We start from the raw sequence: 23136 nt of genomic DNA, 5'->3' as shown, positions 1-23136 counted from the left end.
TCCAGTGTTGGTCTGAGGAAAATATGCAATTGAGTGTGTTGGAGAAACAAGCCATAGATATAATCCACACATGACAGACTCCAAATGAAATCCTGTGTGATACCACAAATGTTGGTCTTTAGAAAATAAGAGTCTGAAAACACAACAATGTAGCCAAAAAGACTTACTATACAGAAGCAGCTTCAGTTCAAATGAGAGTACGAGAAATTATGCACGTTACGATTAGCAGAAGAGCACAAGGATAACGGTTTATGTTTGTCTCCTATAAATGCTGTGAAGGCAAATGAAATAAACTGTCTTAGAGGGGTGGATCATTTATGAGTGTGGGTGTTGAGCTTTTTCAGGAAAGGGATTTGTTTGTTTTAATCAGAATGAGGTGTTTTGGTAGTTTTCGTATAAAAGACAAAAAACATAGAAGTAGTGTGAAACAGAAGGTGAATAGCACAGTATACAGTATATAGTAAAAAATTAAATATAAAGCAATATAATACAACTTATGAGCTATAGGATTCATGAAGGAACTGTATCATGTTTGAACATCTGTCATTACATTCATACATAATATAACATACAATATTTGATTTATCCACATTTAGTCATTTACTGAAACATTTACCATTTATAAAAGTTCATTAGATTTGTCTTAGCTGGAAAATTACTTATTTAACTTTCATAATGTACAACAGCTCTGTTAAACAAGCCTTTATTGGTCTTTATTGATGTGCATGTTTCTAGTGTAGTGTCTTCCTTACACATTTAATAACATCTTTAGAATATAAAAATGTAATTATTAGTTATGTGAAAGCTGACAGAGACCCACTGTACCTGCAACATTGGGCATGTTGACTTGAGCGCCCAGAGCCACTGTGTCCTTCCTTCAGCCTCTATGATTCTATCGGCTCTGATGAAACATGTCCCCGCTTTAATGAACAGGGACCCCGCCTGCTCAGGGCTCCCAGGAGCGGAGGCCTCTATAGTGATTATTGGAGGAACACTGTAGCTCTTCAGTGCAAGGAAGGAGTGTGTAAGGTTCCCAGAGAGGTGTGGAGACCTGCAGGACTGACTCAGCTGCAGGGACAGGTCCTGGTTGTCCGCCCTCAGGGAGGAGGTCAAGGAGAGCTGGCAGGGGGCGACTGACAGGTGGCCCTGAAGAGACGAAGACACTGGGAGGACTGAATCCTGTGTGAAGACATTGGTTGAGTAGGTCAAGTTCAAGCTAAACTTTATTATCCCGATTTGTTCTAAAGCCAGCAGTGAATCTAAAATATACACAATTAACAATGTAATACACAAATTAAACAAATGATTGTTTTATCTATTAGTCCTGCATCTAGGCAAAGTATATCTGCAACCAGATGGCAGCAGCTTGTACTCTGTATAAAGGGGGTGAGTGCAGTCCTCAAGTACTGTATAGCCTGTGCTTTTTTGTAGCTCTGACTTTGTGTAAAAGGGCAAAACTAGAGCCAGCAATTTTACACATTGTCAAGTATTTTAACTGATTCACCACCTCAACGGCCTGCCTATTAACTGAGACGGGGGTAATAGGTAAAGGCTTCCTCCTAGAATCAATGATCATCTCCTTGGTTTTAGATAAATTGATTTCTAAAAAGCAGCGTTTGCATCACTCAGTGAAATCAGCCGCTACTGCACCATGGTCAGAATCGTGGTCACCATGTAAGGACACAACTACCAAGTCATCTGCAAACTTGATTATGTGTCTGCCATCGTAATGACATTGAGGGCCAGTAGAAGATAAAAGAACATCAGATAAAACACCATTTACTTACTTTCTGAGATCTAACAGTTAAAAGGTAAATCAGCCAACATATTAAACCAGGGTCAATGATGAAGATGCTGGTAAGTCGATCTGCCAAAATGTGTGGTTGGATACAATTAAAAGCGGAGGAAAAGTTAATAAAATGCTGCAGGTTTTCTCTCTTTGACTCTCTATAGAGCAATCATGTAAATCAGGGCTGATAGGACTCTAGTCTCGCAGCTGTAACTTCCTTTGTGTTTTTTCTGCTCTGCTTCCATGGTAAATGATCTGTAACTTTACTCTCTAACAGGCTGGACGACTGTGCTTCAAAGGAAGCTGTGTTAACATGGACACGGATGAAGTGTGTGCAAAAGTAAAGCTCTTCCAACTGTGATGAAAGAAATGACACACTGTCACAGTAAGAGGTGGGTAATGTTTTCAATTTAAACATGTCATTTTTTTCAGGTTTCACAAGCAGTATAAGACAACTGATTTTTTGTTACCTGTAGAGCAGGACAGTAGTTGGTCACATTTGCAGTGTAGGAAGACTCCTCCTCCTCTCTTAGGGATTTCTGGGTTTTCCACAATTTCCCCCTTAAATAACATTGTCCCAGCTCCAGACCAACCTCCACACCAGGCAGATGTGCAGCCGAAACATTCAGGATTAATCCTCCATGCGAGGGTAATCCCAGCATGTGTATCGCCTCTATAGAGTGCTGTACTGATGCTTTCAGACTGAGGTTTGGGTGACAAGTTAAATGCAGGCTGAGGTTGCCTTTCTGTTCGCCCTCAGCATGGAGAACAGTGCTGAGATTTGTTGAACATCCAGAACGGGTGATGGAGATGTTAACTGAGGACTGTGATGGCAGAAGATTCTGCAGAGAAAAAATGGAAAAAGAAAGATTCAAATATGTGAAAATATTTCCCTTCCACCAATGAATAAGTAATAAACTTAGTGACTAATGTTGAAGAACAAAAAACGTTTCCCCGCTCTACGTTTGTAAATGCCCATTTCCTCAGCATTACAGTGCCATAAATTTAACAGGTTTTGATTAAATTCTAAGCTCGTAGTTCAGAGATATGTCCGGCAGACAATAAAATAAGGAAACAAGGGTTAAAGACGATGTGTTTGAATTGAAGCACTAGTATACAGATGTTCTTAAAGCTTTGTGAGGCCATACTTTTGCCCAGCAGCGCTCAGAGTCACATGCTAACTTCAACATGCTAACATTCGCTCAGAGAAAATGCTAATATGCATGCACAGTTTATATTTGCTGTAGTTAAATTATAATTAAAAATAAATACAAGTCTTTATTGTACTGTTAGATTAATGTAAAGTCATTCTAGGTGATCTCGGTGTCCCAGAATATCCCTCTTAATGGTACTATGTAATTGTAAGTGTTAATGTGACAGTAAACTTTATCTGAATCAAAGATTTATTTTTGGCATTTTTATGCCTTTATTTTAGAGAAAAACCGGGGAGAGAAAGCGTGAGGAACGACATGCGAGAAAGGAATCACAGGTCAGATTTGAACCCTTGCGGCCATCACACCACAGCTATACTATGCTAGCATGATAACATAACTCAGTTGTCATTAAACCATGAACTTCAAACATTAAGCTACGTCAATTTGTGCACATATTGTATGTACTTGGTTATAAACAAAATTGATCGAAGTTAATAAAGTCCCTCCTGTCCAGGACTTAATACAAAGCAGTTCCATATACCTACAGAATGACTCTGAATCTTAAAAGCCATGCCATCTTTGAAGCTAAACCCATTATGAATCTAAGGGGAATTGCATTATTTTTTTCAACCATGGTATTGTTCATACTTTTTCATACAGTATTGGTGTTATCAATGCAATTTATGCTTTGGTGGAAAGACAAGAGTCATCTCCAAGAGGAAGATGTTTCTTTTGCTTTCCCTCTGTTGAGAAACAAGTTTTCTTGATACCTTGTTTCCTCTCTAACCTTCAATAAGACACCTTGCTGATGGACAAACAAATTCCAGCAGGTCCTCCTGGTTTCTCCTCCCCTGTGTCGATTTCCAAGGAGACGAATATCCCTTTCCAGTTTCAATTCGGCTTGACCAGTCGCAGTCGACATGCTAACAGCTAGTTCCTCTGGTAGAGCAACAGTGATTCTCAGAGAGTTGGATGGCTCCCAGGCGTCAGTCATGTTGATCTGGGCAGAGCTGGTGTTGAATAAGAATTGTGCACTACCAGAGAGTGATGTATCACTGAACTGACTTCTTCCTTCAAGGTGTACTCTGTTTGGTATGATGGAGAACAAAGAGTTCCAGTGATGCTGAAGAGTCCAGTCGACTTCAGCTTCTCTGTCTTTTAGAGTTACTGAACAGAGGTACTGAAATGAGTCATGCCCTTTTTGTAAACCCAAAGAACATTTGAGTCCATCTTTCCCAGTTTGTCCATGAATTGTTAGATTCGTCTTTTGTAATATACCCCGCTCAACTCTCTCAACCTGCACCCACATCAGCTTCCCCAGCCCTGTACACCTAGCAGAAACCAACAGCCTTGAGGTGATAGAGTCCCATGCTACACTTACATCTGCCCAGATATTACACCAACTTTCCAGCCTCATCCGACCCGTCACCTCTGCCTTGTGTACAGAATTCTGGGTCGCAAACTCAAGCAGCCCATGCCAGCCATATAGGCCAGGCCTCTCAAGCCGCAGTCCAACATTCGAGTCCATTCTCCAACTACCAAAAACAGTTTCAACTCCAAGGGCCCACCTCTGTGGACCAGGCCGTAGAAGTAGCCTGAGACTAGATTTAGTTGGAACAGCCAGATTCTTCAGCAGCAGCTGGGAAGAATGCGTGAGGTTAGCTTTGAACTCCTTTTGGCCATTGGGACTGTAACAACCTTTAGCTTGAGCACTGAGGACAAAGTGAATGAGTGACAGACCATAGCAAAGCCTGCTGTGTGGTCTATAGGAGCGAAAGACTCTTACCCCCACAGGGCGACCTGCCACATTTCCATAGCACTGGGCTGAGAGTCGGTCTGCAGTGGCGTCCCCTGTGCAGTTCATCTGTAAAAACAATCCCCACTGTTAGCAAAGTTTGTTTTGAAATAAGAAACTAAAGGGGTGATGGAAGAATTCCTGAGGAATCACTGAACTTTAGACCAGCAACATTTTAACTCTATTTCAAGTAGAAATATTTTTTTTAATCAAAGCCTTGTTGGTTCCACACAGTTTTACAGATCTGCTTAACAGTGATGTAGGAGTCTAGTTGTAAACTGACCACTAAGTGTTCACAAGACTTCAACATGATGGTACACTAATAGGTAAATGTCATAATTTTAGGTCCAACATACAGGGTACAAGTAATGTTCTTGCAATTTGAATAGTTAAGTGTGGTGACCCTCAGGGATCAATGCTTGGGCCAATTTAATTCTAAACAGCTGAAGTCCACATTTTATATATGCCTACAATGTGTAAAAAAAATGTACCTGTAAAGAGTTGGGTATGAATCCTTGGAGCAGATTCATCTGTTGCCACAGAGACATTGCCAATATAGCAGTCCTGTTTTTTGATCCAACATTAAAAAGGACCTCAGCAATTCTCTCATCTTCCATGTGAAGGATCAAGCCTGTTTCCAGTCCGTCTGTTTCCAACTTACCGTTAGACAAAAAAAACATAAACATATATGAAATACAAATAACGCAGTGCACAATCCTAAATAACATCACATTCATGCATATAACTTTTTTTTTTAACTTGGGTTAGGGTTAGAGATTGAGATTGAAAAAAGATCTAGACCTGATAATGTGCCTTGGCTTCCATGGAGCTTGATAAGCCTCTTTTCATTAGAGCTTTAAATTGATGCTGCACTTTGGAGTAGTACTCCCATCTTGGGACAGCCTGTTCTGTCTTTCTTCCATTAAACTCAGCTTTTAGATGTTCAGGTCCAGCCTGCAGCTCTGCCAGTAGTGACAGTTGACCACTAGCTTTGACCCACCTTCCCTGGGCACTACTGATGGCAGGTACACCTGTATCCAGAAGACAACAAGATTGAGGGACTTTGAGTGATTACAATGCATATAATGTAAAATTCATTAAAAAATATTGTAAAAAATAAAGTAAAGATTACTGTACCTGTGGCATTGAGCAGGTTGAAGGAGTGAAACAGCTTTGCGTATACCGCACCTCTCCCTTGATCACCCAGTTGGCGGCTTAAATTCAAACACAAATGCTCCGCCCCAAACCAAGCACACAGCGAACCATTAGACATGTGAACTTTATATCCTGTCGTTCCCTCTTTCTCTTCGCTGTTCAAAGAATCTTCGGTATCCTCCTGATGTTTTACCTCCACGCTGTACAAAGCATCCATCACTCGGACTCTCAGCTGTCCTACAACAACAATAAGTCAAATGATGAAAGAACTCTGGCCTGCCTCTGTTCCAACTAAATGACACAAAACATGGTGTAATGTTAAATTATTTTAATGTTTATTTTCGATTGAACCCCTACCTTCAATGAGGGTGTCAGACTGTCCCAGCGCCCCATCCAACCCCAGGACAGGGGGCAAAATAACAAGGTTGGCCATGGAGTGCCTCAGGTCCCCAGACACAGCCAGCTGAAGACCCCGGGTATTTTTTAGAGACCCTTTGATCTGGGCCAACAGTGCGTCATGCCCCTGTGTAAAGGAGCCATGTAGAGACACACTGGAGGGGACAAGAGTTTATTGCCATTGTCAGATGTAACATCTACTGACGTGTAACAATAGGATTGTTGTGCCTACTTGTTTTGTCAGGGGACTATTTTGAGTGTTCACAGTCTATGAGAAATGTTGACTAGAGTGCATGTTAATGGCAGCGTGTCGAAAATGAATAAAGAGACCTGTAAGCAAGTTGAAAAGCTTTTACTGAAAGAAACCTGATGGGAGGACACACCTGTCTGAGGACATGTTGGCGGCCATGTTTACTTGCAGGTCTGTGGTAGTAGGCAGCAGACTCTGGGATATGTTGAGCCTTAGTCCCACAGCTCTGTCTCCATGATGGAGGGAGTGGGACATCCTGGCATCCAGCTTCACCCTCTCCTTCCCATCAGCTCTTACGTTAACGGAGCTGCTTCCTCTGCCAGCCACTGTGGGAATATCTGCAGCTGCCTTTACCTAAGTGTGACAGCAAAGTGATTAGATAGCTCAGACAATACATGACAGGGAACTTTGTAATTGCCAAAATTTTCAATATCCTGAATTTGTGTGTTTAAATGAGAACATTTAAGGAACCTTGAGGACAAAAACCCACCTCTAAAGTTTTAGGAATCTTTGATTTGAAGGGATGACTCAACGAAGAATAAAGATTAACTCTCCCTGACGTCCCATTCAGCTGTACAGATAGCTGGAAAAAAAATCACAAATTCTTTAGTAAAACTGCTGATTGAACAAGCAACAACTAAATACTGAGGTGGTTGTACTCACTTTGCACTGCTGTCGCTCAATTCTCAGTTTCCCTCCAGCCTGATAATTAAAGTCAGTGTTGCTTTTGGGGTCCCAGCATACATTTCCCTCCACTATAGCAGAGGAGGGGATCTGCAGCTGTAACAGCAATAACAGGGAACCGGTCATAACTTCAGCCTATCTACTGTAAACTGTTCTCTACACTGTTGGAGGTAAACATTCATCCCTCATTACACATGCTGAATGAAATCACCAATGCGTACATTTACTGGTATCAGCACTTTGCACAAAAACATGAAAAGATGAATGCATTTGGAAAAGGTTTGATCAATGAAGTGATGTTTTATTCAGTGAGATGGTTGTTTACCTGGAGCTGATGGGTGTAGTTTCCTCTGACTTGAATCATATGGTGACAAGAGTGCAGAGAGTTCAGCCGAACTTGTCCAAAGAAAGTCAGTCTCTCCTTGCTGCCTACCCGTAACCTTCCTTGTACATCTTTATGGGTCTGAAAAGGACAATGCAAATTTCAAAAATGTCCCTTGATTTAGATAAGCATGAACATACATGCACCGTACTAAAGTATATACTGTAGTGTCAATTCGCACTGCAGATACTAGCATTGGGAAACTAAAAAAGCAAAATCACCCATTACAAAAACATAAATGGACTATTCTTGGTGCATGACAATAATTGTGCTTTAATCAGAGGCTGAAGAAACCAAATATGTCTGCATTTAGCAGAAGCTAGTGTTAGGAGTTCATGCAGTGATGGGCATCATGTCATAAATTCTAAGTATAGGCAATTTTATTTCTTAAATCTGTAAATACAACTACATTTTACATAATTTCAATGTTCCGTGCACAAGTTTTTCATTAACGTCAACTGAACTTATAGTTAGGCTAATAGGTTTCATGTTCTAAAGGCAGTCAGTTTACCTGATTGTTGGATACGGTAACACACATTTCTGAGTCTGAGGGAATAACGTCCGAGCTGAAGGGATGAACGAGTGCAGAACAAACCTAAACAAGAGGAGAGCCGTGGAAAAAAAGCCTAGGTATGAAATACTCCCACACTCTCTTTTCAAGTTTTATTCGCTGAGTTGTTAATGTTTTTGCTCTACACTTACAAAAGGGCTTGGTTTTCGGTAGCCGATGGTGAGGGTGTGGATGACCTCTCTGATGCTTAGAAAAACAGCTTTTGACTCCAGGATGTAGAGGCCTTTGAGAAGGTCGACAGTGAAAGTCTCCCGCAGGAGCAGAGTCTGAGGAAACGTCTGGAAGGGCTGTCTGTGCAATATGGTGGTGCTATTGAAGTTAGCAAACCTCTGCTGCCGTGAAAACCAGAAAGATATAATACAATAACAGATTGATTTAAGATGGAGGCACAGACCTGAGATGGAGCATTGCTGTTTTCTGGTACATCTTCTTGTCTTTCCTCAGCTCCTCTACGACTCCTTCAAACTCCAGCTCTGTGGACGCACTTTTAGGCTGTGAGAAGGTCATCTTCAGAAGTGCTTGTCTCTTTTTCAAATTCTAAAATGTGTAAGTAGAGCAAAAAAATATTATTCTAACATCACAAAATAAGACAAGCAACACAAAAAAAGACCTAACCATCCATTGACCACTTTCACATGGTGGCCATTTTGCTGTGATGTCATGCTGTGAGAAGCTAAGGTCTAAGCTAGGTCTAAGCTAGGTCTTAAGTCATATAGAATTTGCCACGCATTATCAACTCAACCCTTCCAGATTGAATTTAAGAGACAATGAACGGTGAAAACCTGGAAAGAAATGTGGTCATATTTTAAGATAAAACAACATAAAGGTTACCCATTAGCTGGGGTCAGATAAGAGCTAAAGTTAGCATCCAGCTACTTTCTGAGTTAAAACTGTTAGCTCATAGCTAATGTCACTGTGATGCAGTTTTGTATAATATGAGAAAGCTCTCCCCCATAATGTTAATTTTTACAGAAAGATGACATTACAGCTGCCCTAAAGTAAAGGCAAAACATCTAAAGTGCCCCCTTCTGACTGGCTGCAGTATGTCATAAAGCCCACCATGTTTCTATCAAAGATAGTTCTTATAATGCTGATTTATGTTCAAGTGTTATTTTTTTCTGGGAAGTTTAGTTTTAATTAATTATTTGATGCTATAAAAAGTGGCATGATTGACAACTCTGTGGGGAAATGTGTCCTCTGCAGAGTTTTTATCAGATTAGCAGAGTAGAGGAGAAATGGTGAAAGGAAATCCTAATGAACACTAATGAACCCACTTGTTTGGGACTGGAGAGAGAATCTGTTCTGTTGTGGACTGTACCGACCACGGGGATCTTTTCCTTTTTTATTGGAAAAACTTAAACGTGTGTTTTGGTTTGTGCAAGAGCTCGGACGTCAATATTTCAGCTCCAACAACTGAGCTCCACTGTGCAGACTCTGGCAGGTAGCTTATGGTTTATCAAATAGTTTAATTTACTTTAAAAATTTCCACCTGGATTTTCACTATTTATTGTCAGTTCACTTGTTCATTTATTGAGAATTGGTCAAATAATATATTGTTTATAATGAACATTTTCAGGCACCATACGTTTATCGGACTTAAAATCTGGATGACAACAGTCCAACATTATGACAGCATTTGAACTCCTCCGCTGAGTGTGACATCAGAGGAAAATGGCGGCTGTGTGACAAAGGTGATTTTCACAGATACGGCACAGGGTTGCCTCCCACCTTATCTGCAGTGTTCAGGGCCGCTACAAGGCTCACGTTGTGCTTGCCGTAGGTGGAGGCAATCTGCAGGGTGTGGCTGAGTTTAGAGGCCTCCAGAGAGATGTCTCCTCTCAGGGGAGGAGTCCACAAAGAGCTGAAGGATCCGAAGGCCTTCACAGTCCGCTTCCCCACCAACCCCCACCCTCCTGCCTGGAGAGAGACAGAGGAGGTAGAGGAGGAGAAGGAATGCACACGTTAATAAGTTCTTTGTAAAGATATTTTGAGTCATACAAAAAGGAAAACATTACAGGCATTACAGAAATGACAGATTATCCTCTTCCCCTTTAAAAAAACGTATAAATCTTTCCATGTGTCTGCTTCAACAGAGGCCTTTCTTATTATATTGATGCACCATTTATTGATCAAATTTAATCTATTTAAGCAATAACCATATAAAAATAAATCAAACCTGTGACAAAAATAAATAAAAAATATTTTTGTTGCTCGGACACAGATAAAAAAACTTTAAACTTTACAAAATACATTATGAAATAAAAATGTCTTCATAAAAAAAAAGGTTGGCATGTAGCATGAGTGTCACAGCCAACTCTTATGTGGAAGAACAATTTTCCAAAGTGTCAAATGAAGTATGAGGTCTTCAATCCGTTGTTTAAATGGAAGTTGTTTATAAGGCAATAAAACCTTAATTTTGATGAAAATACAAGAAAGCTATTATGAGAATATTAAGAAAAGCCTCTCAGTCTCTTCTCTCCTTACTCTGATGTAGGTGACAGCTGGTGTGTAGAGCTGCAGACGGGCCTCCTTCTCCCTGCCTCTGTCCCGGTAGAAAACCTCCAGCAGGAGGTTACGGACGGTCAGCCACTTGCTGGCTGTCAGTTCGGACGAGAGCTGGAGCGAGTGGCGCTGCAGCTGGCTCAGTTTGTGCGAGGTGTAGATGTAAAGCCACGGTGTGTCCATGTTTAATGTGCCTGGTCAATATTAAGAGAGAGACTGCAGGTGTGGACTTCACTTTAAATTCAGATGATTGATGCAAATTGAGGAAAAAGGCGTTACCGCTAATTTTACCTTCCCATTTTTTCTGCACGGTGTCTTGTGGAGGACTTTTCCAGTGTAATCCAGCCACCAGCGGCATCAGGTTGTTGTAGTTGACTTTGAGGTGAGTGCTGCTCTCAGACCCGAGCTGTCTCAGGTGAGAGTGCAGAAGCTGTGTGCGGTAGTTTAAATTCTTCTCTGGCACTTGGAGACTAAACTGAAATTAAATGAGACAAAGAAAATGCTCAATGTAAATACAAAAATGATCCTACTTAAGGCAACAGATAAAATCCTATGTGTTGGTTAAGATAAAAAAAAAATCTTCTTCACACTAGAAAACAGATGACGACACCTGCAGGTCTGTTTACCTCCAATGTGTAGCTGGTGTGATTTGGTGTGGATTGATTTTTGAAGGACTGGCTAAGAAGAAGGGTGCGTTTGTTGTTGATCTCGTCCCAGTGTTTGCCATAGCTCACGTCCAGAGCTGATTTAATGTGGCTGGCGCTCTCCTCGTGCCTGAGGTGGATCTGTGGACACACAAAAAAGAGAAACCACAGAGAAACCCTCTAATGATCAGTAGCCTGTTTCACCAAACGTGGAATAAATCAATCTCAAAAGTTAGGAATTAACTGCATAAGCATGCAAGGATGATGAATCTTGCTATCGCCTATCACCTTGTGGTTGATGGGAGCTGTGTTGGAGCAGTAGAATTCATGATCTGCTCTCATGATGTACGTCAGATTAGCGTCCCTCTCACGCCTCAGTCTCTGAGATGTGTAGCAGTCCTGGCGCAGATGTCGGGCATCACCTGAACAAAGGGTCAAAGGTACTAGGTAGGAATTAAAAACAAGCTACATGTTCCTCTCTTAAGATGGACAGATTTGGCTAATTGGTGGCTCAATGTTATAAAGCAAAAGGTGCGCTCAACATAAACAATGTGGACTCATTTATTCATTAAACAACACTTTCTGGGGTTTCATACAAAAAACACAAATAAAAAAAACAGCTTACAAGTGCATAGATGATTTTTTTGAGAGAGAAGTTAGTGTGTTCCTCATTTGAGTTTTCACTTCCTATTGGTGCAAAGTGTCCATGCTGATCATAGCATTATTTATTTTTATAAATGGTATCTCCTTTCTTGGGTGACATGTTGACTGACTGACCTGTCTTCCATCTCTTTGTGTTCAATCAGTGCTACCAACTTCTCTTCTGAAACCATCTCTAACATTTGAAGGACTAACATTTGAAACCATGAATTTGAAGCGAACTATTACTATTAGACCACGCCCACTTTACAGTCAGGAAGCGCAACCATTTCTTAACACTAGCATCGTTTTTATAGCAACATCTATCTCATAGGGGGATTTTGGGAATTTCCCTTTGTGAATATTTGCCTTTCCATTAGTTACCTCCCAGACCGTATTTGAGCCTGAGCGCGGAGCTCCACAATGAGCCCTTCTGCTCCATCAGTCCCAGCATCCTGGTCCCGACCACACCGGGTAACAGGAGCTCCGCCTCCACAGAGTACTGCATGCTGCTGCTGTCTCGCCTGCGCTCCACAGCCACTGATGATGACACAGCAACAATTTCATAACTAATATTAAAGAATGCTTTGTTAGTATAAGAATAAATTAATGTTAATTAATGTCTTATGAAAGAGGGGAAGATTATATAAGATTACTCTTCTTTCTGCTCCTTTTCATTCAAGATTTGAGATTTTATGTATGTATTTAATTGTATTGTTTGGTCGATGAATTAAATACATTTACAAATAAATAAATAAAGTGATTATTATTTAAGTGTGTCTGTTTGGATACCTGACAGTGAAGCCGTTTCTCTGAACACATTCTTCACATTTGCTGAGAAACTGGTCTTTCTCCCCTGTCCACGAGTGACATTAGCAGAGAGGATCATGGGATGTCCATCAGCGGCCATTTTTGCTTCAAGGTGATAGTGAGTTCTCTGCTCTGACACGAGGGTCTGAGTGTCGATCAAACCCTAAAGAAGACAAATTAATGAACATTTATGTGAATGAGAAATCATTTTTAAGAGAAACTGTCACACAAAAAGATCTCAATACTTACAGTGATGTAATAATGGACACCATCAATCAACAGCTCCAGCTTTCCTGACTTTATTTTCTTCTCTTGCTCAAGATGACCTGAAAAACACAACACATTTCAGCACCTAACTCAGACAAATGTTGATTGTAGATTGTGTCACCAACCTTGTATGAGGATGGTTTTCAGAGGATGGGTGATCCGCAACAGCAGTCGTCGAGGGTTAAAGGTCAGATCCAGGGACATGTCTCTGGGGATGGAGGACTGAGGTGTGGCCAGGAGGAGGCGGAGGGACGCCTCTCTGGGGAGCCCCATGCCCCTCTGAAAGATATGTTTGATCAATTTTATGTTCAATGAGACATTTTCCTTCACACCATGTAGATATCACAATGGGTAATAAGATCATACAAAAAAATGATTCTTATTTTTTGGACCTGAAGAAGCATTGAGTAGGCAGCCTCCAGCAGGTAGTAATGGAGTCCTCTGTCCAGCTTCAGCAGCCTGAGGGAGAGGTGGACTGGTCCTGGAGGAGGAAGAAAAACACCTGTGGCAGGTAACGGGTAAGACGTATTGGAGCAAAGCTGCCAGCCGACCATCTTAGACCCTGTGAGCAGAGAGAGATCAGCGTTTGATTAAGAATTTATAATGTGAACAATAGAGTCAGCATATCAATCAAACCATTTAACAGGATTTGAGGTGAATGTTTTCAGTAGAGTTACATGATTATCTGCTATATAAGGAAATAATCATTATAGAAAGAATAATTGTAAAAACCAACAGCACAGTAAAACAGTAAAACACGTAGAGAAGAACTGTTTTACGTTTTAGTATAAGAGTGAGCACTTTACATGTCTTTGGTGTGCAGGTGGTCTTCTGGACTCGACTCTTTGGCCCCTTGATCTCCTCTCTGTGGTCTCCACTGAGCTGAAACACTCTGGAGCTGGTGAACACAACACACACACACACACACACACACACACACACACACACACACACACACACACACACACACACACACACACAGAGGAAACGATGATAAAACTCAAATAAGAGCCTCTTTTCTTTTCTTATTTATTTCTTTAACTAATATAAACGGATGATCCTAAAACATCTTCCATAAAATCCACAAAACATTTTTGGCTGCAACAACATTATGAACCAAGCATGATGAGACTCAAATATGTTGCATCATTTCCAAACCTGCAAAAAACAGTTTGATATATATAAAAAAGTTCAATAAGAATAGTAATACGGCTGATATGCATGATATTGAGGTTGATAAGTCAACATGATCTTTAGTGAAGATGCTGAAACTCACAAAGAACACCTCTGAGATAGTATTTAAATGTTCACATTTACCTGACAGAGATGATGTCCATGACGTCCTCCGGTGTGTTGAGTGTGACTCTGAGATCTCGCCCCTCCTGCAGCTGAATACTGCCATCCAAACTGGTGGAGCTCCTCAGATCAGAGACCCAGTTCACCGCAGCCTGACCCAGAGCCCCGTCCACCCCCATCCTGACAGACAGCCCCACGTGGGCACTGAGGACAGAGACACCAGTTACACTCTCTCATAGCCCGAGTTAAAGCCCCTGTAACATGTGGTAATAAGGACTTACTTGGGTTTGATGAATCCAGCCAGGGAGAAGTGAGACACATCTCTGTAGTTGATGTTGCCCTTCAAACGCAGAGAAAGCAGGGAGGTCATGTTGATGCCAAGTTTGATGGGGAGACCAGACAGAGACGGTAAAATCAGCTCCTCCGTCATCAGCACGGCTCTGTGGTTCACCTGAACCTCCTGACCCTGCAGGACATAGAGATGACTGGTTGAAAACAGAAGTGCATATGAACATGTGAATGTCAGTGAATAATCATTTGTAAGAACAATTTACCTTCAACATACCTTGAGGAGTTTGACAGCGAGTCCTGCTGCGCTCAGAGACAGCTGGTTCATTTGACTGTAGAGATCTTCACATGTAAAAACACTGAGCTCATTACCAAACACCTTCACACCAAGCCAACACTTCAGTCTGTTCTCCTCAGTTCTTCTTCTGCCAAACAGCTGGAACAAAGAAAAAAGCATGCGGTACATATGGCAATGTAACCTTTTTTACTTGTAATTCACTATTTTCCCAAATGTTTCCCGTCAAGGCTTTTAGCCGACCTTTAAACATGTAAACAACAAAGACATTCAAAATAATGATATGTCTTAAAAATGACCACTTACAACAGTTAAACCAGATTGTAATCAGGCAAGAAATGACATTTGACATACATACTACTATATTTAACATGTTCACTTACATGTACAGTAGATGCTTACATAACAGTACTGCCCACAAGGCTAAAATTTAAATTTAAAGTAAACTAATCCCCATCTGTTGTACCACAGTACGCATGGCTAAGCTTAAACCTGCTGCCTTAATTAAACCCCCCAAGACACAACCCTATAATCAATAAGACTGTCCTGAAACAATGACCTCACCATGGCCTTGGCCTGGGCCAGATAACTGCTGGTGCTGGATGAACATGTTTCTTTTTCTCCTCCATGGCTATCGTCTGTTTTTCTTCTCGTCCTCTTCGTCTCTTTGGACTGTGATTGACTTTGAGCTGCAGACTCTCCACCAGAGGTGTCGTGACCGAACATGTTCTTTAAAAGTGGCTCAGCATTTTCAACATGAAAGTCCATCTTAGACAGGAGACACAATGCATGCATTCAACATGAGTTTGTAGGACTTATATTTTGAAATGAATCAAATTAGATACAAATAAAATAACTCACTTCCAGAAGGTTGTGGGCTCTACCATGGAAATAAACTGTCAGGTTTGCAGTGGCAGATCTTGGTAGAAACGATTTGGGGGAGAAAACCAAAGATGTTTCTATATTTGTAATCCCCATGCCTGAAACATACAACAAAACAGAAAACAAAGGTGATCATCACAGTACAGATCATCATCCCATTCAATTCATGTAATCATAAGTATTCCAAATCATTTGGTTCATCTCTTTTTTTTGTGATTTCTTTAAAATGGGAAATTGAAATTCCCCCTCATAGCTGTTTTTCTTCATTTAAATTTAAATGAAATGTTATCATTACCTGATGAAACAGTGTGGTCTGAATAGGAAGAGTATTTCATAAACTCAGCCTCAAAGTCTCTGCTGATTATATCGTCAGGCAGTGACTCGATCAGAGCCTGCTTCATAGGGTCCTCGCTCCTCAGGACATTAGTCAGGTGACTCCACACATATGAGCCCACTGGAGAAGCAAAAAATCAAATGCTTATAGTTACAAACACCACAAGAAGATGAGTATGATAGGTGAGTCCAGAAAATAAATTGGTTTCTATCCTTTTTTTTAATAACTTTAGAAACTATCAATTAATTCAACTCTATTAAACATAGAACTCTATCTATGAGTTGATTTTGCAATATTAAAAGTGTTTGTTTGCTTTAAACCATTTACATCATGAGATAATCTATTTGGGCATCTACTCTGACACACTTGGTTAATCATTTTTATTTATCATTCATTCATTTTATCATTTTTTATGAGAAATTAAAGAGGCCCAAGAATATAGCCTTGGGGCACACCACATTTTGCCTGTACTCTGTGAGAAAATAATCTTAACACATCTAATAACTTTTTTTATTGCAAATATATTTTTGATGTTGAACTGGTCAACCCTGTGTCTGCAGTTTACTTAAATGTGTTGATTTACCGTATCCATCTTATTAACAGAGTTAAATTTATATATTATTTTTATATTTCTCTTTGTTCCCTTTATTGTGGGTGAACATGGGATAGTAACATTGGGTACATTTAGGAAAACAACATGTGTCATCAGTGTGTATAGAGGAACAACACTACAAGGTGCTCACTCAAGACCACTACTCAGAATTAAAGAATAACATATTTTTAAAAAGCTCCAATTTGAAAGTTTTAACCAAACAATGATGGCAGAAATACATTCTTGGCCAGTATATGACTCACATTTCAAACATTTTCTTTGTAAGATATTGATAAGGGAGGCAACAAAACCGTAGAGGTTTCAATCGCACCTTGGCTGGAAGTCTCGTTCCTCAGCATCATCTTCACCACTTCAAACATATCCTGATCTGGGCAGCGCAGGAGCTGCTGGTATGCAGCTATTCTGACCTCGGGACCCTCTTGGGAGGAGCGGTACAGCTGCAACAGCACAGATCTCTAAAGAAAAGGGGAACTGCTGTCAGTCACTGATACTCCACTGCCACTCACCTCTTCACCTCAACTCATCATGAACTAATTAACAACTCATTTACTATGTTTGCTTCTTCTTTGGAGGTTAATATTTACATTTGAGTGATGTTCTCTAAGCATAAACATTCGTTTATATTCAATAAACAGATACTGGATCAGTGTCTTGTTGAATTGTTTTATCCCACTGTCAACTATTGAGAGTTTACTACATGCTTAGCTTTGCTTTTACAGAACCAACAGAAAACGTGTAAAAAAGAATGGTGCATTTAATTTCACTGTTGACTAATGTTAACTCAGGAATCAACTTACATCAGCTGAACAAGGAAAACGTCTGAAGGCCTGGATGGCAGTAAGTCTTAGCTCCAGTGTAGCTGAGTGGCTTAGCATGATGCAGTTTATCAGAGGAATGAAGACTGGATCATTCAGGCCGATGTTTCCCACTGATTTCAGTGCATAAAAAAGCTGTTGGTAGACAGAATATGATTCAATACATGTTATGTAAGATTGTTTGAAAAGATCCATGCTTTAGACATTTATATAGAATCATCAGGTCTGTCATTGGCTCTTACACACTGCCAGATTAAGGCAGGATACTTACGCCTCTGACACACAGAGGGAGAGTGGTGGGGCAAAGTCGTTTCACCCCTGATCGGAAAAGGCAGGGCAGATCAGAGCTGTATGTGTGCATGTCTGAGAGTGTGTGTATGTGAAGCAAACTTTTGCAACATAGTAATACAATGTAAAACCACACACTGGGACGACAATATTACGCCATTACAAATTCAATGTGTAAGTACAATGGCCAAATGACGGCTTCCTTACAGTGCTGTTATGGGCAGACTCTGTAAAGTGCTTTTAGTGTGAGTACATAAAGTGGGGAATGCACCTTATCTTGAATGTGTTGTTCTCCTTCACATCCCTCCTTCAATGTTTCCTCAAGTGTTTGTATAAAGGTCTGCACTTCAGGAAGTTCACTGCAGGAGGTTTGAGACTTTTGGCACAGCTGATAAACCAGAGCTGATCCAGATAACAGAGCCTTGGACCGCAGCTCGGAGACCTCCAGTAAGACCTAACACAGAGAGCATAGACACAGTATGTGCTTAACCTCAATATTTAGGATATGAGATTGTATTAAAGTATGAAATTACTAATATAAATTTATCTCAGGAGTCAAAAGCTTTTATGTGAGATTTGTCACTAAGATGTTCTTACATTAATGGAGTTGATGATCTGTGGTGATGGATGAGGGATGAGTGCTATGGTGGTGAGAAAAGCGTGGGCATGCTCTTCCTCCAGCTCTTTGTTCCTCATTAGGTCAGTTAGCAGTATGATACAGTTTTCAGATCCACAAGCTGGTAATGCATCCAACAAAGGTTGCCTGTCCAAACAGTTAATCAACATCAGTGTTGTTGACCTGTGCTGTGAGTTTCTACACTTTTCAAAAAATATAAAATGGGGTTAAAAAATGAAATGCAAGGCACTCAAATTTAGGAAAGACGAACATGTTCACTGTAAATGACAGCACGTCATAGTGAAGTCAGTTCTAAATATATAAACTTTACAAAACAAAGATAACCTTGAAAAAGTTGTTTACTACAATAGCCTACATTTGAAGGTTAAGACAGCATTCACTTAACTTAGCTTAGCAACCAGTGTCAGAGGATATTTGCTAGCAGGCTCTGCCCAAAGGGGACAAAATCCACCCACCTCCACCTTTAGCTAGAGCTAAAGCTAAAGTTTTCTAATCAATATGTTGTATCTCATTTTAAATAGCCTAAATAAAGCATTTCAGTTTTACACTGTGTTGTGTACCAGCTGATTCTTGTGGCTAAGCTAAGCAAGAACCTTTTTACAACACAGAAATATCAGGGCTAGCATTTTACATCACGGGCTAGTCTTTATGCTAGGCTAACCAATTTCAAGCAGTAGCTTGACATGCTTAATATATAGCATACAGACTAAGGTGGTATTCATTTTCTTTAAATGAAATGACTATTTATTTAAGGTTACCTGTATACCACACAGCCTAGTGGAGCTAGCTAGCAATACAATGATCAGAAATGCTTGATAAGAATGGCTGCTACAACTGATTCAAATGAGACCATTGTTGCTACCTTAGTAACACCTGTGTTTGTCAAGTCAAAATGTCCACTATGATAAAGATGGATTTTCTATGTAATGGGGAAAAAATGCGAAGCACTAAGTCTCTTGCTTGTAAGGATATGTCTCAGCATAGTTTCTGATTAAGTTGGCTCCACTGTCCCACATAGACAGTCTTTTGTTTATTTGTGGACTTGACCAGAAGCTGTGTCTCTTTCTCATTATGACCCATAAACAAAATTGCTTTCTGCTTTAATCCATTCTACGGTAGCTAACCACAATATAGTCCATTAACTACACGCTGAGTGTGGAAATGTGAATAGGAACAGTCATGTGGAGATAAAGAACTGATGACAAGCCAGAAAATACCCGATAAAAAATACAAGGGAAACACTGACCAGTCATTGCGGCATTTGAAAGAGGCTTCTTGCCAAAGCGTCTTGAGTTGAGGGAGTGTTAAATCTCTCAGCTGGAAGGCTAGTTGGAGGAATTCTTCTGATACCTGAAGGCATAAAGTCCAACACATATGGACCACATAGTTACCAAAAATGAATACCATTTCCTCTTGGTTTTCTCAATACTCATCCTGCTCATCAAGAATTATTGCTCCCTGCAGAACTGTGAAGACATTTTTATACCGTCAATCAACTGATCTCAAAGCAGTAATTACCCTCAGCGTATGTCAGGCTTTGGCTCTGACAGCCGCTTTTAAACACTTACCATGTAAACAGAATATGATTTAAGGTTGCCAGATTAAGTTTATTGACCTGCCTTATGTGGAAAACATTGACATGATTGGCTTATACAGAAAAGCCACAGTAAGGGAAGACATCATTCAGAAACACTAAAGACAGAGTATGGTCTGGCAGGGTAACAGCTACCTGAAAGGGATTCATTTAGCTGAAAAGTATGTCAACACCTGAATGATATGTACATCTAGAACACATGCATTGAATGTTTTTAATTTCTTCAGGCCTACCTGTTGTGGGTCTGAGCTGAGGCTACACAACATCCTGATAGTTTGACTGGCTTGCTGCAGTGTTGCTGATCTGGTTCTCCCTGGCCCTGTAGTCCCCTCATCCTCAAACTGAAGGTCAGTGAGCGCACCAGGTCCTAAAGAATCTGAAATGAAAGCAGACTTCATCATAATCCATGTTTGTTAAAAAAGTATAGTTGCTAAAAGTATATGAATGTGTTAACATTGTTCCAGACCTGCGTCTGAAGGAGTCCCTGGTTGGGCCCTGAGTAGGAGCAGGACGGACACTGTTTGGGTCTTCACCAGTCCTGAAGTCCTGGACCATGTTGTCATGGAAACAGTTTCAGTACAGTTGACCTCTTCCATCACTGTGGAGCCATGCCTCTGAACGCAGCGCAGCTCCGACTGCAATGACTAGCAAAAAATACAAAAGTATTTCCAGCATAAAAGTGCAATAAGAGCGCTACAATTAAAATGAAAGACTGATTAGCAAAAGCAGGCTATAAAGGACCGTCTTTGACAGTCTTTAATCAGTGGGTATTGCTTTATGCTCCTATCTTAAATTGTAGAAATTCGAGATTTGCTTTAAATTTAAAGTGCGTTATAAATACACATTATTATTATTATATTAATATTATTATTATTATTATTATTATAACAAACAATCTGAGAGTGTAAAATACCAACAGAACTGGGGTTGTAAGAAAATACTGACACACTTGAGTGAATAATAATAATGATGATGATAAGACTTTTTTAAAACTCTGAGTTCTTGGAAAAAAAAATAGTATAATAAAATAGTTTCCATATATTGATTCCTTTGCCAAGGATAAACAAAACGTAGTGCTATGATGTAGGATAATACAGAGTTCCAAAGTTTTTTTATTGAATACATAATTCAACTTTTTTTGTCAGAAATAATGCATATGCTGTTGCATTATATCACCTTGCTCACAGTAAGACAAAAGATTGATAAAGCTCATCCTAACTCCTATATGTTGTGGTGTGTAGTGTAACAAAAAGCAACAGAAATATTGAATCATTTATACATCTATTTAACTTTTAATATTTAAATATGCTTAGCCTAAAGATATTCTAATCAGACAATAATATAATAATCATTTGGACATTTTTATTCATCATATAATAACTTTGCCCAGGTTGGTAAAACAGACAGAAAACTCATACATTTGCCTGAAAGGTTCATGACTTTGGTATTTTCAGTATATACACAAACATGTGCATACATTTAATAACAGAAAGAAGAAAGTTAAAGTTAACTTACTGTATCTTCAGTTAAAGATACTGAATGAGGCCAGAAATTTGCAAGCCTGGACTGGTGACACTGTTTAAGATCCCTGTTTTTCAGCAGTAAAGGTCCTCGCCTTTCATACTGGGTGTTGCATGTCCCATAAACATCCGTCTAAGAAAGAGTCATCAGAGAACAGTCAAATAATCACCCTGTGCAAGCAATTATTGCTCAATATCATTAATCACTAATATTGTTATGTAGCAGAATTGAAGGTGGTAATTGGCAGACTTAAGAAAGTAGATGCTGCACTTGTTTTAAGACTTCAGGCTGCAGCAGGGAGCCTATATTACTCAGAACAACATAGAACACATCAACCCTCACCTCCTTTTGTAATTCCTGTTTGGAAGCTGTGCGGGAGGTCTGGAGCATGCTCAGTAGAGCCCTCTTGATGTTGAGGGCCCACACCTGCTCCCCCTCCTGGAGACAGAGGGCCATGACCTTTCCCCCATGGAGGGAGAACTTGAGGCGCGTTCTCTCCAGTGAATCCCTGGGAAAGAAAAACACCAGATGAATCCCCCTGAGACCCGGGAACACAGACAAGTGGGACATCTGAACAGAGTATCACATTATAGGAGAAACAGTTATAGCATTCCAAAAAGATCTGGACTCAACGGTCCTACGGTCAGAGAACAGATTAAACCACATACCTGTATTTGCAACCAAAAAGACTTAACATGAAGGCCAAATTATGCATTAATTCATTCAAAAACACACCAAATTGTATGAAATCTATTAATTTTTACCTCAAGCTCTTTAAACGCTGCACAGAATGTTCCTTCTGAGGGGAAAGTCGCTTTATCTGTGGATTCCTAATCTGTTGGACAAGCGTGTGCATGAATTTCTGATCTTTTTTTTTGTGCAAAATCTGACACATACTTTTTACAAACACATTTATTACAGCTGACCTTCATCATAAGGTGACACTTGGAAACCACGTCAATATCAACCACACAGTCCAAAGCCAGACCATTCCTGCCAGCACTGGAGCCATGCAGATTTGTGGTAATTGTTGTCCTAAATCTGTAAGTATACCTCACCCCTCTCTGAAAGGACAAGTCAGGGCTAGAAGAGCCTAGGAATATTAAATAAGAATAATAAGAGACAAAGAAAAGAGGTGTGGGACATGAAAAACATGTATTGCAGTTTTTGTTCTTGTAAGATATTGGATACAAACAACAAACTGCATTCTCACCAGCACAACTTGAATCACAGAGATTTGGTTCCATCTGGAAAAAATCCCCTACTGCATAGAGAGTCAGATAAAACATATTAGAATAATGATTAACACAATTTAGGGGCGGGGAGGGATACATCAATTTAACTTTTAGTCAGGTTAAGTCTGATTTCTCTGGAAAGTTGAATGACACACCAAAAATCACAACAAAAGCCCAAAAAAAAAAAAAACTCACCATGTAGTAGTATAAAAATCAAGGTAACATGCAGACAGCTGGGCAGTAACAAGTTCACAGCCATAGCAACCCCAAGTCACCGCAGGTCCTTCTGCCTCTGAGCCT

At 40.1% G+C, this 23136-nt stretch overlaps 2 protein-coding genes across 2 annotated transcripts in view; both read right to left on the bottom strand.

Moving 5' to 3' along the window:
- Window positions 1–11433, bottom strand: part of LOC132978521 (uncharacterized) — a 28490-nt gene extending 17057 nt beyond the window's left edge. Inside the window, exons 1-18 of the mRNA XM_061043725.1 lie at window positions 11305–11433; window positions 10970–11153; window positions 10661–10872; window positions 9905–10093; window positions 8571–8713; window positions 8308–8467; window positions 8117–8200; window positions 7549–7686; window positions 7203–7319; window positions 7030–7122; window positions 6673–6893; window positions 6251–6444; window positions 5876–6130; window positions 5540–5769; window positions 5230–5394; window positions 4730–4807; window positions 2260–2631; window positions 826–1179 (exon numbers count right to left, since the gene is read on the bottom strand). Of these exons, the coding sequence (XP_060899708.1) occupies window positions 826–1179; window positions 2260–2631; window positions 4730–4807; window positions 5230–5394; window positions 5540–5769; window positions 5876–6130; window positions 6251–6444; window positions 6673–6893; window positions 7030–7122; window positions 7203–7319; window positions 7549–7686; window positions 8117–8200; window positions 8308–8467; window positions 8571–8713; window positions 9905–10093; window positions 10661–10872; window positions 10970–11036 (3072 nt within the window). The 5' untranslated portion in view covers window positions 11037–11153; window positions 11305–11433. The remainder of the gene's footprint in view (window positions 1–825; window positions 1180–2259; window positions 2632–4729; window positions 4808–5229; window positions 5395–5539; window positions 5770–5875; window positions 6131–6250; window positions 6445–6672; window positions 6894–7029; window positions 7123–7202; window positions 7320–7548; window positions 7687–8116; window positions 8201–8307; window positions 8468–8570; window positions 8714–9904; window positions 10094–10660; window positions 10873–10969; window positions 11154–11304) is intronic.
- Window positions 11434–11488: 55 nt separating this feature from the next.
- Window positions 11489–13313, bottom strand: LOC132978452 (uncharacterized). Its single transcript, XM_061043670.1, has 5 exons — window positions 13164–13313; window positions 13021–13097; window positions 12754–12934; window positions 12346–12501; window positions 11489–11744 (listed from the first exon to the last, which is right to left on the bottom strand). Exons 1-5 carry the CDS (start codon window positions 13309–13311, stop codon window positions 11548–11550), a joined length of 759 nt encoding a protein of 252 aa, XP_060899653.1. The 5' UTR covers window positions 13312–13313; the 3' UTR covers window positions 11489–11547.
- Between the last annotated feature and the right edge of the window lie 9823 nt (window positions 13314–23136).

Source organism: Labrus mixtus, chromosome 8, assembly GCF_963584025.1.
Source record: "Labrus mixtus chromosome 8, fLabMix1.1, whole genome shotgun sequence".
Classification (NCBI taxonomy): domain Eukaryota; kingdom Metazoa; phylum Chordata; class Actinopteri; order Labriformes; family Labridae; genus Labrus; species Labrus mixtus.
Note: the sequence above shows the minus strand (reverse complement) of the source record. Positions and strands in the feature narration are given on the sequence as shown.